At 37.4% G+C, this 16,251-nt stretch overlaps 1 protein-coding gene across 2 annotated transcripts; it reads right to left on the bottom strand.

Moving 5' to 3' along the window:
- Positions 1-5,448: 5,448 nt before the first annotated feature.
- Positions 5,449-9,040, bottom strand: LOC135214449 (uncharacterized). 2 transcript variants are annotated; one of them, XM_064248746.1, is made up of 2 exons: positions 8,714-9,040; positions 5,449-7,736 (listed from the first exon to the last, which is right to left on the bottom strand). In XM_064248746.1, the coding sequence occupies exons 1-2, from the start codon at positions 8,808-8,810 to the stop codon at positions 6,895-6,897; spliced, it is 939 nt and encodes a 312-aa protein (XP_064104816.1). In that variant the 5' UTR covers positions 8,811-9,040; the 3' UTR covers positions 5,449-6,894. The 2 variants fall into 2 exon arrangements, with proteins under 2 accessions (XP_064104816.1, XP_064104815.1); XM_064248745.1 differs by having other exon boundaries at positions 8,609-9,027.
- Positions 9,041-16,251: the final 7,211 nt, after the last annotated feature.

The raw sequence follows: 16,251 nt of genomic DNA, 5'->3' as shown, positions 1-16,251 counted from the left end.
AAATTAGAATGTATATATGTATATATACATATATCATTATGAATACATATAGAGTACTTATACATATAATACATATACTATATATTATACATACATATATGGAGAATATATATTAATATATATTATTATATATATATATATTATTAGAGGCAACTAAGACATAATTTCCATAAGTTATATATATATATATATATATATATATATATATATATATATATAATTTATATATATATACAATATATATATATATATGAGCTGATTCAATACAGTTTTGAATATGCCTTTTCTGTGATAGTCTGAAGTCCCGTGAAACCGTTATAAGTGATACTGTGTGTTTGTGTAACAAAACAAGTCAACCGCCAAAGACGTTACAAGTTGGCGTGGCTTAGGCAGTTCAAAGAGTGCCACGCAACTCTATATCCCTTCTTTATTGGCCCTTGTGTCTTAGGAGCCAGAATAACCAATCAGCTTCTTGCATAACGATGCTGTGTGTAGGGGGCATTTGAAACAGGCCGCACTACCGGTCAGATCAGTTCGTTAGCGGGTCCCACTCAGTACAGATTGGGTCGACACAAGTGCCCAGTGCCGCAGTCCCATTCCCGTCGGCCGCCAGACAAAGATGTGTATCACCATGAGTGTCATTAACAGTCTAACCTGCTCTCTGTTTGTGGACTAGCATAGTTAACGTAATAATTACTAGTAAAGGCCACCTGTGTAGCTAAGAAGAATACACCTGTGTATTCTTCCCGAACCCACAAATGACCGAGATCAGGTCATATAATTTTGGTGTCAGTCGTGGGGTCCTTTAAGGTCCTGTGGGGTCCTGCAAGGTCCTGTGGGGTTCTGTAAGGTTCTGTAAGGTCCTGTGGTGTATTGCGAGTCTTGTGGGATCATATAAGGTCTTTTGAGGTCTTATGAGGTGTCAAACAAACGTTAGTGCTAAATAAATTTAGCCAACAAATAGTAATATGAAGTGAAATAAACATGGAAACGAGAGAAAATTCGATGGATGGTGATGATGAGGGAAACGGTGAATTGAACGAACTTGATAAAAATAGTTATGGCTAAAGCAATCGGCAGAAAAGTGGCAAACTGTGCTAAGAACGGTAATAATGATTCGAGTGGCCCTACGATTTCGAAATGCACATTGCTAACCAGAAAGACAGTGTACAATCACACCATACAATTTCGAAATGCGCAGTGCTAACCAGAAAGACAGTTTACAATCACACCATACGATTTCCAAATGCACAGTGTTAACCACAAATACAGTGTATAATCACACACCCTACGATTTCGAAAAACGCAGTGCTAACCAGACAGAGTGCGATCGAAGAAATCGTTAATAAATTACCACTGTTAGACAGTTTCACGACCGAATTTGATGACGAACAGGCGAGAGAATAATTCGAATCGGCGGAAGTATTCACAAAATATTGGATAAATCCGTTTGAGACTGAGACTATTGTGGGAGAATTCAAAATCGACGGTTGCAGCACCAAATTCAAACAACGGTGGTGCCGTGGTGGTGGTGGCATCTGAACACCCTTCTTGACCCCCTGAGTAACCGACTCGTGTAGCAGACCAAGTAGAGGAGTAACGAACACGTTTTGAACGGAGAGATGGCAGTGGGGGCCAGTCCAACCTCACCAGGAAGGACGGAAGTTGGCAGTAGCAGGAGATGACATGGAGGTGATGCCCGGAAGGTAGTACCCCTGGTTAACCCCAGTGCTGTGCGGGACTGTTATGCAGAGCCCGGGAGCAAGGAACGCCCTGTTGTCTTGTTGTGAGGGAAGGGATGCAAGTCCCCACCCTGAGAAGTAGAAGACGAACCTGTCCACCCACGAGTCAAGAATGCTGGGACAGAGAGAGGTCGAACAGAGCCTCTCCCCCATGAAGGGGGAAGTCCACTCCTACTTCTGATCGCGACCTATTGAAGAGTAGAGGGATGGTATTAAAAAGGTGAATAGTGCAGAAGTTCCCTTACCAACTTCGACCCGTGAAGGAAGTCACGATACCTGCCTAAGGTATGGATAGGATGACGCGATGTTAGAATAAGGAATAGCTGATAGACGTCAGATGACAGCCAGCAACCAGTGAGAGAATCCAGGCACGATGTGAAGAAGATACAAGCAAACTAATAGCGTCAGTAGCGATCGCCGGCACCGCTGCTGGCCCTAATAGAGCTGCTGACCTGTGAGAAAATTGCATAAAAAACGGGAACATCTCAACCGTATGGCAGAGAGAGAGGGCCAGTTCAGGATAGTGTCTTGGGACACTATGGGGATGAGATGAGAGAATACCCTTTGCACCCCCGGAGGTGGGAAACTTCACCTCTGCTTAGAAGCTGTCTCCCTACCCACTGTCGTGATTGCCAAAAATTGTCACTGATAGTATTATTAATATTAGTTCGACTGCACAATGAACGAGTTGTGTAGCCTTTAGTAGCGTAATCAATAGCATGTGGTGTTAGGGAAATGCAGATAGGGAAATTGTAGAAGTAACTTAGAAAAAAAATGTATACAAAAAAGAGAAAAAAAGGATGGTTCTCTTAGGCCGTGTTCTGATTATAGTTAAAGTATCACGAGCGACAATACATCCTATTTGTCCCCATTGAAGAACTGTGATTAAGGTTTAAAGACAGAATTATTAACGTAAGTTCATCAAAGTGTTCGTCTGAGTAAAGTAACAAGACTGATATATTTGTTGAAGAAATTATTAACGTAAATTCATTAAAATGTTCGTCTGAGCAAAGTAACAAGACTGATATATTTGTTGAAGAAATTATTAACGTAAGTTCATTAAAAGTTTGAATAAAGTAGCGAGACTGATATGTTTGATGAAAGAGTAATTTTTAAATTTGATAATGAAGTGAGAACAAATTGTATTTTATACCTGATAAAGAAATGTCTTTAAGAATGTTAATTTCTCAACAAGATCGTAGGATTGATCATATCATAAAAAAAAGAGCAATAAGAGTAGTAGACGCTCTTCCCAAGAGTACTGTAAGACATGAGCCACAGAGAGAGAGGGGAACTGCGACGCATACAGTTAAATGTTTCAGTTACACCTGTGGGTGAGTCGCACAGAAAACAAGTGAGTCAGCTGTTGTGTGAAAATGTTGAGCGAGTGCCATGGGGTTGTGCATATGTTGAGTGTATGTGGGTTTGCAAGTGTGTAAGGGAGTCACAGTTTTTCTGAAATGAAAAAAAAAAAGAGTAACTTGTGCCACCGTTCCTCCCTCTTCGGTAAAGCAAACCATCCACACAATTTATAAGTGCGTGTAGGTGCTTTGCGTGGCATACCAGCGCGAGTCATGAGTAAATGTGTCCGTCACAAAGTGAACAGAGAATATCATGAAAACATGCTTATGCACTTTTGTTTCAGGTCAGTTATTGCTAAGGAATTGATGTCTAATAAAAATAAAAAATTCCTTTTGTTACAGTTCTAAGCAAATCATGAGTGAATCTATGTGTTTATAACTAGATTATATTTTATTGCATTTCAAGTTGTATTAAACATCTTATTGCAATTTATCTAATTCTTGTTCATTTCTATTGATGTCGATTATACTGTGTCCAAAATTTCATATCGTTGTCAATCCTGTTTTGCTTTGTCAGAAATTTATGATCTTCCATCGATGATGTGGGAATGTGAAATTTTTTAAAATGAGTTATTTTTTTGTGTCATCTTTGAATTTAGATTTTTTTATTTTCTTGTTTTCGTTGTATTGCAGAAGGAACTCAGCAAGTTTTCTTATACTTTTACCAAATTTCTTATGAGTAACGTTTCATTTTTGACTCATGATTATGTGAAGTTTTGTATATGAATTTAGCTTTTTCGAGCTGGAGCTGTGACTACACATTTTTTAATTAATTTTATTGAATGTGAACCTAAATTTGTTTTTCTGTATGTCACATTGTGAGGCGTGAGATTCATTTTTTGTAACTTGTGTTTGTAACACGCCAAATGACCCTGCCCTAATAGTTTTAAATTTTGCACAAACTGGGCGGTACGGCACTCAATGAAGGACAACAATGCGCAAATCATAAGATCAGCGAATGTCTTGCGGGACGCAAGAACTGGGGAGGGAGTGATGAGCTGATTCAATACAGTTTTGAATATGCCTTTTCCGTGATAGTCTGAAGTCCCGTGAAACCGTTATAAGTGACACTGTGTGTATGTGTAACAAAACAAGTCAACCGCCAAAGACGTTACAAGTTGGCGTGGCTTAGACAGTTCAAAGAGTGCCACGCATCTCTATATCCCTTCTTTATTGGCCCTTGTGTCTTAGGAGCCAGAATAACCAATCAGCTTCTTGCATAACGATACTGTGTGTAGGGGGCATTTGAAACAGGCCGCACTACCGGTCAGTTAGCGGGTCCCACTCAGTACAGATTGGGACGACACAAGTGCCCAGTGTCGCAGTCCCATTCCCGTCGGCCGCCAGACAAAGACGTGTATCACCATGAGTGTCACTAACAGTCTAACCTGCCGTCCGTTTGTGCACTAGCATAGTTAACGTAATAATTACTAGTAATGGCCACCTGTGTAGCTAAGAAGAATACACCTGTGTTAAACGTTTCCTCGATTATTATTTTTGCATGTCCTACATCGCATGCACGTGAACTTCTCTCTCTCCTGTTTTTTCCTTTATATCCCGAATCCACAAATGACCGAGATCAGGTCATATATATATATATATGTATATATATATATATATATATATATATAATATATATATATAATATATATATATATATATATATATATATATATATATATATATAGTATATATATATATATATATATATAACTTATGGAAATTATGTCCCGGTTGCCTCTAATATTGGTGACAAGCTTTTCAAAGAGCACCTCCGATTGATGTGGCAGCACATTATTGAAACATACAAACGGACAAAAATGCTTATTATGGCAAAGTTTTCAACAGGACATCAACAGTTACCAGATATATTTTTCGTGCTACAGACCCACAAAGCAGACATGAATTAGATAGTGCAAACATTCTGAAACAAAAATTAAAAAGTTAAGAAGTTTAAAAATGCTATGTGATAGTATTTATACAAAGCAAAGTGTCTGAGTAAGTGACGCCATAGCTGCATGCTCCAAGCAATGTCGGTTAAAGAAAACGAATGAAAATATGCAAAATACTCACCATTCCACATACCCGGCATCCAGATATCAAGAATAATAAGGGTATATATCTTCACTGGGAAGAAATAGGTTCTATTAGTTTATAACTGTCAGAAGCAATTCTCATCAATACCCCATAATAGTTTCCAGTTGACAGATTCCTAGAATACCAATAAGGCACAACACCTAAATGCCAAATATTGCCCATGCATAGCCTCAAGTAAGTAGCCAGACAGCTGTCTAATCCATACCACTAATCAACTTTAAAATAAATGACTAAAGGTCCTGTCAGCATACGTGCATACCTTTATTTAGTTAAATAAAAATAATACTAACTGATAGCAAACCTCAGCCCTGCGTGAGTTCAGTTGTCCATATTACTGTGCATGCATACTTGCAAATTACTGCGCATGCATACATGCAAAGACTGAAGAAGGGATGAATATAAATCAGACATCTTATCTGTTGCAACATCAATGCACCTTTGCCCCTACTCTGTTGCATCTATGCCAGGTCTAGTGTGCTTGCTCTGGAAGTCTTAACCATCAAACTTTCAAAATGCAACGGAACCCTTTTTCCCAAGTTACTTATACTGCCAAGCTTAGTTACAGGCTTAATGAATTTATCTTGGCTAAATAATAATCAGATGCTGAAGTGGAAACCATGTTGCAGGAGTTACTCTATGTATTGTCTTGGGGCTCTGTTTAATTTGAACCTTCATTGAAACTGCTTCAGGGCTCAAGACATTGAAAAATAAACAAATTAGGTATCAATCGACTTAAAAAGAACATGGAATAGTTCTAAATTATAAATATGCATCAAGATGAACTTTTGGTATTAAGGGGATTTGAAAAAATTACGAAAATCAGTCCAACAGAATATGAAATAATATAACCCAATACTCTAAGGTATGATTTAAGTTACAAGACCTGAATCATACCAGTTCCAATCTTGGAAGCAAAGTCTACAAACTGCCAAAATTACCAGCTAGTTCAGTAGTTGCATCCTCACGCAAATTTCCTTACTGCTATTTGTCAAACTTGCTGTCTTTGTCCAGAGATATCTGGAGCACCTGTAAAAAGATAAAATAAGAAAACTTTAGTGAAATGAGATGAAACATCTGTTTGTAGTCATCAGATGCAATGGATACCGAGTTTGAAACATATGGCATCTCTGCTAGTTATGAAATAATTTCTTATTTATTTGGCTATTAAACAGCCACGATTACACTGAATATACGAAAACTGTGGTCTCTGCTATATAAATATTGATATCACAGATGTAACAAAAGTACCACTTTGAACAACAAAACCGAATAAGGGGTTTACCAATTCCCTTCATGTGTTAACTAAATGTAAGAATGTGAGTTAGTATTGTGATACATGTTATGTCAGGTGAAGAAATATGAAATGTAGATGTGGTGAAAAGTGATAGATGTTATGTCAGGTGAGGAAATATGAAATGTAGATGTGCTGACAAGTAAGTGTTTATAAGCAAAAGGACATAGACCTCTTGCTCTTCAAGGGAATGAGTAACGAATGTAAGACTGCAAAAGGAAGTAGACCTTTTGCTATCGTGGTGTAAAAATTATCACATGGTCTTAGGGAGACTTCGTTTTGGGGCATCAGGACTTCTGTCGCCACCTCTTGCTGCCCCTGAGGTCCGGAGATCAAAATGACAGCTGAAACAGGCACCAAACTGCAAAGATTCATTTCTTAAGCCAGTTTTTTGGGAAATGTTCTAAGTGAGAACGCGTGGAAACCCATACTGCTTCATAAAAGCTTCAAGCTGTTTTAGTGCAACATCTAGCTTTCTACTGAGTTGCCCATTTTCTTGCTTTAGGATATTTCGTTCATTAGCGGTATCTGCAACCTTCTGCAATGCAGCATCCAGCTTTCTCTGCAGTTCCTCATTTTGTTGCTTCAAAATATCTCTCTCGATGACGGTATCAGCAAACTGTTTTTCCATCTCCTTTTTCAGTTGCTTTTCTTGATCTCGATGCTTCTTAGAATTAATGGCATTTAATCGTTTTCTCTCCATATCCTTATCTTCATAAGGTTTCTCAATTTCGTACACTCTGACTCTATTTCTCTTTGCCAGCCGTTGTTCAAGGGTTGCAGCCTTTTCTGCTTCCGATTTTGGCTTTCGACCACGTTTTTTCTTTGATGGGTCCTTGCCTTCATGGGATACGACGTTATCCCCAGCAAAAATAGGGATTGGTGAGGGGAAAGACTGACTAGGTACTTCAGATAAAGGTTCTGCTTGAGTAAGATCTTCATAGATGCCTGATGGAGACCTTGGTCGTGTCATCCTACAGTGACTCTGGTCTGGGAAAGGCACGAGATGATGTCCAGACATATGAGAATCAGAGAACGTCAACATGGGGCTATTAGCTATCTCTTCGTCTGCATAAACTCCTTCAGGGGATAGATAGCTTATTGTAGCGTAAGGAGAGACGCTTGGTTGTGGGTAGGTGAGTTCTTCAGGTACTTCGAGTGTAGGAACTATCGCTGGAGATCCACTTCCATGGTCCCGCGCGTCCCACCATTGGGGAGTCATTTCTCTTGTAATGTCGAGGACATCTGGAACAGAAGTCAACGCTATGAAAATATGTAGCTCACTATTATTGACGTAAGTTGAAGAGAGGTTACTACAGTCTCACAGTGCCATGCTTTAGATATTCTGACTATCTTTGTGCTATTTGTTTGCTTGTTTATCTCTTTGTTGATTCAAATTCATTGGTTGTTCTCTCTTTTATGTTCGTAAGTTGCATATTGTGGAAACTTGCTTTGAAATTTATTGGCGTTTGTTTTTTTTCATATGATTTTTTACTTATAACAATAATAATAATAATAATAATAATAATAATAATAATAATAATAATAATAATAATAATAATAATAACTAATAATAATAATAATAATAATAATAATTTTCTCTAAAGGAAGAAACCAGAGCCTCCTAAAAGTTATAGTTTGTTCTCATATCACACAATTATTATGTATCATGAATAATACCAGTTAAAATATTTTGAATATGTATGACAGTGAATAAAGCATTAGGCAGTAATATAACAACCGGTGGACTACATCGGTTTATGTACTTTTTGATGAAGATTCAACAAAAATACCCAAATTTGAGGACAATAAATTATCAAAATTTACACATGCACAGAGTAAGCAAAACTACGTGGAACATTCTCTCTCTCTCTCTCTCTCTCTCTCTCTCTCTCTCTCTCTCTCTCTCTCTCTCTCTCTCTCTCTCTCAACAGAAGAGAAAAGATTCCCTGGAGTAGAAAGACCCAAGAAAATCTCAAGCACACCTCAGATTTGTGTCTGTGAGTGATGCTCACTTAATACCAAACAGGAACTTCTAATAACAAAATTTAATCTGTGAATAATAAAAAGGAATGACAGATAAAAGAAAAGAAGAACCAAACAGCTACGAGTTTTACCTGACTTTGCATCGGAGAGTTTTAGTAGGTGAAAATGATCAAATTCGGGTTGACTGTTCTCATATTCATGCATCAAGTTCACTATATACTCGTCAGTCAATTCACCTTCTTTCACTGACACAGCCTCTGCGCGTTGCACGAACAGCGAGCTCGACTGGGTCTCTGCCTCCTCGGTGTCTTGGTAACGGTAGATTCCTTCCATTGTAGTCGGATCCTGTCAATGTTCGACGAGATTCGTCTGTGAACACCAGCGGCTTGGGGTATTTTCACAAACAAGAATTGTTGGTCACTTTGCGCTCTGTGAAAGCTTTTTGTCTGTCCTCGGAAAGAATCAAGCTTCGTCTATGAATGGGAGAGGCCAGAGGGACACATATATATGCTGGAGTATATACAACAATACGTTTCGGGGGTCGAGCCAGCCCACCCGGGGAACTTAACTACGTAACTGACTGACGTTCGGGGATTTCCTCGACAAGAACGCATTTCTCTCCAGGCTACCAACGACGTCCTGGACATGACGTCATCAGCTAAGACTGCGTCAGTTAATATGCGTCACTCGAACGAAAATCCAATGCGATCTGAATTGCTCATGACGATAGCGGACAGGATGTATAGTAGGCGAGGCAAACGAGAGAGAGAGAGAGAGAGAGAGAGAGAGAGAGAGAGAGAGAGAGAGAGAGAATATTAAACAAGGCAAGAAAGCCATATTGAAGATTTTTTTTGCTATTAAAGTGAGGAAGGGGAAGAAGGAGAGAGATGTTCCCCATTTTTCGTTGACGGTCTAGGGGAATCCCAAACCGGGGATTACCGAAGATTCACCTAATAGATATTCACGTAACCGATTCCGTCAAACATCTGGTGTTGAGCGGCGCTCACTAAAAAGGGTCTTGTGGTTCCTGGGATAGCGTTACCAAAGCCAGGCAGCCAGGAGTGCAAGTCATTGTTATTGGGTCGACATTTTGCCTGAATGGATTTCGTTTTCTCTATTTCTTGGAGCCGTTGCAAAGGCAAATCTCTACTGCTTTTACTACTACTATCCGTTTCTCGTCGGTGAAAAAATATTTATTATCGCACTTTTTTTTTCTTTTCTTTCATCTTCTCCTTCCCTTTCGTTGTTCCGGCCTTGATGTCGGTGACATCAAACACCTCACCTAAAAAAAATCATTCTTTATTAACAGTGGATTTATCGTATGTGAATTAATCGTCTTCTAAGACTGAATGAAGAAAAGCGAACTAAATATTCCAGTACGATAAACCTTACGAAGACGATGATAATAATAATAATAATAATAATAATAATAATAATAATAATAATAATAATAATAATAATAATAATAATAATAATAATAATAATAATAATAATAATAATAATAATAATAATAATAATAATAATAATAAGTTAATCAATTGCTTCCTCTAGGGTATTTGTTTATATATGAAAGAAAAGTGACTCAATATATTGCTTGAGGAACGTCCTATTCAATACAGTTTTATAGTGTATATTATATCTGACAGTTTTTCTCCTTTTTTAATAGTACTATTAAACCAGAATTCATCAGTGTTCAAGTGAATCAAGCATTACTTATTCTATGAACAATTTATGTGACACATTCAACAACCCTCCACAAGCCGATCATTAATGACAATTTGCTACTATCTATATTTGACAGATATTAATTGCAATGCTACGAAGCGCCAGTAGAGGGAAATAAAGAAAGAAGAGATCTCACTTATTAAAAAGATTAAAGAAATCAATAAGTTAATAAATAGAAAGAAGTGTGTGGAAATGCGAGATTAGCATGAGGGTAATCGTGCATCGCATCTTCACTTGGACGTTTGAAATTCCAATTGCATCACCTCCTCAGGAGGACTGTTCCAGAGTCTAACGGTGTGAGGAATAAAGGACCTCTGGAACTGAGAAGTTCGACAGCAAGGAACATTTACTGCAGATTGGTGCTGCTGTTCAACTAATCTGGTTGCTCTCGACAGGAAGAGAGGATCAGGCATCAATTGTAAAAGTGAAAGATCACTGCTGAAATACCACTTGTGGAAAAGGGGCAAACGAGAGACCATCCGTCGATGGTCCAACTCATGACTGTTACTATTAGAAAACAGAAACCTACCACCACGATCCATTCTATCTAAAAGTGATAAATCTCTGGCAAAAGCAGACGTCCATACGGAAGAACAGTGTTAAGAGCAATTCCTAACTTTCGTGAGGCATTTGGTGATGTATATATTAGATCTTCATCAAAAGTAAGATAATAGTTAAAGCTTCAGACTCATTCAGCAAAGTTCCACCTACCTGAAGGGGGGATTGGATGGAAATCTGTACGAGGTCTGCTAATCAATAGTGTTTTTGCTTTACAGGAGTTCAGCCTTATACCCCATCGACTACTTCATTCAGGGATCGGGCGTAACGTTGAATATGCACTCCCGTAGAATATAAACTCCCCAGTCTTCATTATACGTATAATTTGGACCCCCTTAGTTACTATCATAATTATAATATACACTCCCCTTTAATTATTTCCACTCCTCCAGTTCTTATTGCACGTATAATTTGCACTCTCCCAAACAATATTAGGAGAGTTATTTATAATGTAAACTTCCTCCTCATTATTTTGTTTAGTATACACATATTAGATAACAATCTATAGTGATGCAAGGGGGGCATATGAAAATAACACATCACATAAAGTATTATATCTAATTAAGTCACAGAGTATAGCTGTGTTAGACATGAATATATTAAGGATGTAGAATAAGCAAGACGTTTCAATTAGCAGAAGCTTATTACTAATATCTTTATAATTCCATAATAAAATTATATCCATATATATATATATATATATATATATATATATATATATATATATATATATATATATATATATATATATGTATATATATTTCTAAAGGTTTTGTATAACTGATAGGCAAAGGATAAATAGAAATCGCATTATAATTGCTATGTATTCCCATCGTCAACGTAAAATTGTACAATGAAAATAGTAATATTGCCATATGTATATATTACAAATTCTATTACAAGTCAACTTACAATTATTGTATGAAAGTAATACACATAATTATGTTTATTTTGGCTGATATTTTAATTTTATTCTCGTAAGTTTCGTGTAATTATATATATTAGAATGAATAAACACACACACACACACACATATATATATATATATATATATATATATATATATATATATATATATTATGGAATTATTAGATATTAGTAATAAGCTTCTGCTAATTGAAACGTCTTGCTTATTCTACATCCTTAATATATTCATGTCTAACACAGCTATACTCTGTGACTTAATTAGATATAATACTTTATGTGATGTGTTATTTTCATATGGCCCCCTTGCATCACTATAGATTGTTATCTAATATATATATATATATATATATATATATATATATATATATAAATATGGGACTTTACATGATATGTCAACCACAAGTCCAGCAGATAAAGATAGAACACAAGCAGACATGCCTCCCAAAAAACTGAAGCAAAAAAGAAAGTTTGACTCTGACATATCCAAAGAAACCTCGTATCTCAACCTGCAACCATTCAGTGAAAGAAGTTAATGAACCCAGTCACCTGATTCAGATAAGAAGAAGAGATATAGCATGGGTAATGTCATGTGAACTATTTGACGATACGCCAATGTGGTCTGGTTGGAATTCACGCATCACAGAAGATAAACTTCCATTCCAGATTGTCAGATACATGGAGAACTTACATTTACCCCCAACACGACTGGATGTGGTTGCTGAAATGATGAGATGTTCACAGACTGTCACAAAGGAGTGTGGCAATACATACACGCTAGTGACCTACGATCTGGCAATCACAAAACCACATATGCAGATACAGGACCAAGAGTCTCCAAAATATGATGATCTGTTTATATTCTTTGGTGCTTTTCACATTATGATGGCTTATTTTGCTTCACTTGGACATTTCATGTATGAATCTGGAGGACCCCATATTCTTGGGGACACAGAGGTCTTGGCACTTGGATCGCTTCAAGGATTTAATGGCGGAAAACACTTTAACCGCTGCAAACGACTACACCCACTGCTAGCTACAGCTTTCCAGGTATTGCATTTTCAAAGCTTTCTTAAAACCAATGGAGACTTATCTGAAAACCTACAAAGAATGTTGCATACTTTAAACTCAGCTGCTGACATGGAGAATCTAGAAAGTACACCAACATATATAACACTAATGGATGAATATGAGCACTTCGCAAACAAAACAAGATCTGGATGTCATGGAGTAACTGCAAGGTATTGGATTCTGCATATTGATCTGGTGCATACATTCCTTCAGTTTAGTAGGGCCTGTCATACTAGTGACCTGGAACTTTTCACCTACAGTCTTGAAAAAATGTGTTACATGTTCTTTGCAACAAATCGTCACAACAATGCATGTTACATGGTACATACTTAATAAACCTAATAAATATTAAAGATTAACACCCAGGTTTGCAACAAGTACTTGAAAATGGCAGTCTCTCTATCAGGAAGTCAGCTAAATCCTTTTCAAAAACCGGTGTGGATATGACCTTGGAGCAAACTGTAAATGCTGATGCAGCATCACGACTGACAGGCATATTAACTTTCTCACAGTCATTCTCTGCCTGTCAAAAGTTGATGGCGACAAAAACTGTAAGAAGTGCAGTTATTGGTGATCTATTGGAAAAATCAGGTGTAACAAAAACTAACGACACATCTCAGGAGCTGAAACCCTATCCCATAAAACGAGATAACAATGACCTTCAAAAACTAGTAAGAGGAATAGAAGATTAAGGAAGTTCAAGGGACAAGAGATATATTTGGTAGACTGTTGTTCCTAGCTTTAAAGGAGAAGATAGATCTTCAAAACATTTAGAAATTTCCTCTAACACCAGTACCAGTGTCACTAGCACATATTGATGGAACTGTTATGAAAAGCAACAAATCCAAACTGATGCATATACTAGAGGGAAATGTTACAAGTGTTTCACCTACATCTGTGGATGCTTGTGTGATGGATAAACTGTTCATAATACAGTTATTAGAGAGTATAGCGCCCACCTATGGTGCAATTGCAAAGGACATCATGATAAATCTCTGTAGAAGAGCAAAGCGTGTGGATTTTGTGTGTGACACCTATGAAAGTCCTTCAATCAAGGACATAGAACGTGGAAGGGGTGGAAACCTTGGAGGTGAAATCAGCAGCATTGTACAGGGCCCTGAGAAACATCATCCAAAGGAGTTTCAACAGGCATTGAGAAATAACAACTTTAAGAAGTCATTACTGCATTTTCTGGTGAAGGAATGGGAAGATGATAGCTATGCCTCTGTCTTGCATGGTCACGAAATATATTTTGGACTGGATAAAGTGTGCCACCTTTACAAAGAGGTTGATGGTCATGTAATGTGTGAAAAAGTTGGGGATCTTGAATGTTGTCATGAGGAGGTCGACTCGCGTATTATATTGCATCTTCAGAATATTGAAAGAACATATGCTGGTGCCAATGTAATTGTGAGATGTAATGACACAGATATTCCTGTGATCCTGCTTTATTATGTCCATAACACAGAGCTACATACATGGATGGATGTACGGCAGAGTGGGAAAAATACTAGAAGATTTATAGATGTCACTAATCTTGCTTCAAATCTTGGAACACCTGTGTATGGCTCTTTCTGGGCTGTACACATTCACAGGTTGTGATTTCACAGCATCATTTCTGAGGAAAGGAAAGATTAAAGCATATGCCATAGTTGAATCCTTCAAGGAATTCCAAGACACGTTTGCCAAATTCGGAACAGAATCACAGGACAGTGTTGAAGCCATCTCAAAAGAGTTGGAGAAATTTGTTTGTGTTCTCCATGGAAAACCAAGATTAGATTCAGTAGATGAAGTGTAGTACTTAATTTTTAATGATAAATGCAAGCCAATAGATGACAAACCACTTGAGAATATCAAAGGATTTAATGCTGGTGGACTTCCTCCTCGCCATTCAGTACTGAAACAGAAAATTCTTCGTTCAAACTATTTTTTGCTAATATGGAAAAATGCTAACAAACCCGTCCCAACAATGCTCAAACCTGAAGAGAGTGGATGGCGAATTCAAAATGGTATATACACTTTACTTTGGTTTGAAGGAGATCAAATACCAAAAGAAATCTGTTGTCGGATTGATGATGAAAAGACGTTGGATCCAGGGAATGGAGAAAGTGAAATTGAGGAACTTTCTTCTGGACTCAGAATATGACAATGACTGAGTTATGTTCTTTTGATTAACAGTATACTTACTCTATTCACATTTATAAATACTCTTTAATTCAATCTCTAGGTTATTCATCATGTAACAGTTAAGTTCCATTAAATTATCTTTTACATCAGACGAATTTAAATGACCTTATGAGGACATCTGAGCTTTAAGGGTTAATTTTGAACATAGATAATGCAGTTAAAAGTTATAAAATGTTCTTACTATAATGACAGAATAGGAAAGGTATCATTAGTCGATGACAGTTCCGCCTTAAGTTGTCACATTTAGTTGGAACTCTGTCACGGCCGTCATGATGGTAACTGGTGTCTTACAGGCACATGTCCCACCAGGGACTGTAAGACGCCCATTTTTGGATTCTGCACACTTTCTTACCCTAGAAACAACCACTCTCGCTTATGGTCATTCTCAATTAGTTCAAAGGGAGTTAGCTCTTGTACTATATGTCGTTACTGTGCGATCTGTTGGGTCTTCCATTAGCTACTTGTTCAACTGCTTCGGTGTTTCATAGTCAGTGAATTCGAAACTCTGGATGGCTAAAGGAACGGACTTTAGTGCATGATAGTACATGTATACTACTTGGGCATATTTTCTCTGAAGCAATTCCTAGTGAAGTCACCGGCATTATTCACAGATACCTACCATCTATTTACCTAGAATGTGAATCAGTCTCTACTTGGTCTTCTTCTCTTCAGGTAAACTTCTCAGGAATAAGAAAAATCATTCACGTTTTTTTCCATTTACTCATTGTAGTTGAAAGCTTGATGTGTCCAGTTTTTCTCTTCTCGTGAAGTTTTATCTATTATTTGTTTTATCAAATATTTAACAAAATATTTGCACTTAGCGTCGGCACCAACCCACCTCCACCATGACAGCCGTTTGATACATTTGAAACTTGTAGCTTCTTATGAATATTTATCAAGTCACCGTGACATTTTCTATATTTATATTAAACGAAATTTGTAGCACAATGTGTCTGTATGTGAAATGTTGTCATGGTGACGTTATAAATATTCATAAATAGCTATATGTTTCAAACGTACCAATCGGCTGTCATGGCGGAGGTGGATTCATGCCGACGCTAAGCCCAAGGAGTTTATTAAATAAAATAAATAATAAAGCTTCACAAGAACAGAAGAACGAGACACATCAAGCTTTCTTATTCTACAGATTAATTCTATCATGTATTGTTACAAAGCTACAAGTACTTCAAATTGCACCATAACTTTAATGACTCCAATTCGGGTAGTTGGGTAAAATTCGCTGGTAAGTTAGGCCTCAGTCGCCTGCCCGGGATAAACCTTGGGTACGTTAGTTCTCAGGTTACAACTA

Source organism: Macrobrachium nipponense, chromosome 45, assembly GCF_015104395.2.
Source record: "Macrobrachium nipponense isolate FS-2020 chromosome 45, ASM1510439v2, whole genome shotgun sequence".
Lineage (NCBI taxonomy): Eukaryota > Metazoa > Arthropoda > Malacostraca > Decapoda > Palaemonidae > Macrobrachium > Macrobrachium nipponense.
This window is presented reverse-complemented; position numbering and strand designations above follow the sequence as displayed.

Excerpts from the sequence above, each read along its gene's own strand:
- LOC135214449 (XM_064248745.1), bottom strand. The coding sequence starts at position 8,810 with ATGGAAGGAATCTACCGTTACCAAGACACCGAGGAGGCAGAGACCCAG. Across the intron at positions 7,737-8,608 it reads ACTCTCCGATGCAAAGTCAG|ATGTCCTCGACATTACAAGA; the intron begins GTAAAACTCGTA and ends CTTCTGTTCCAG.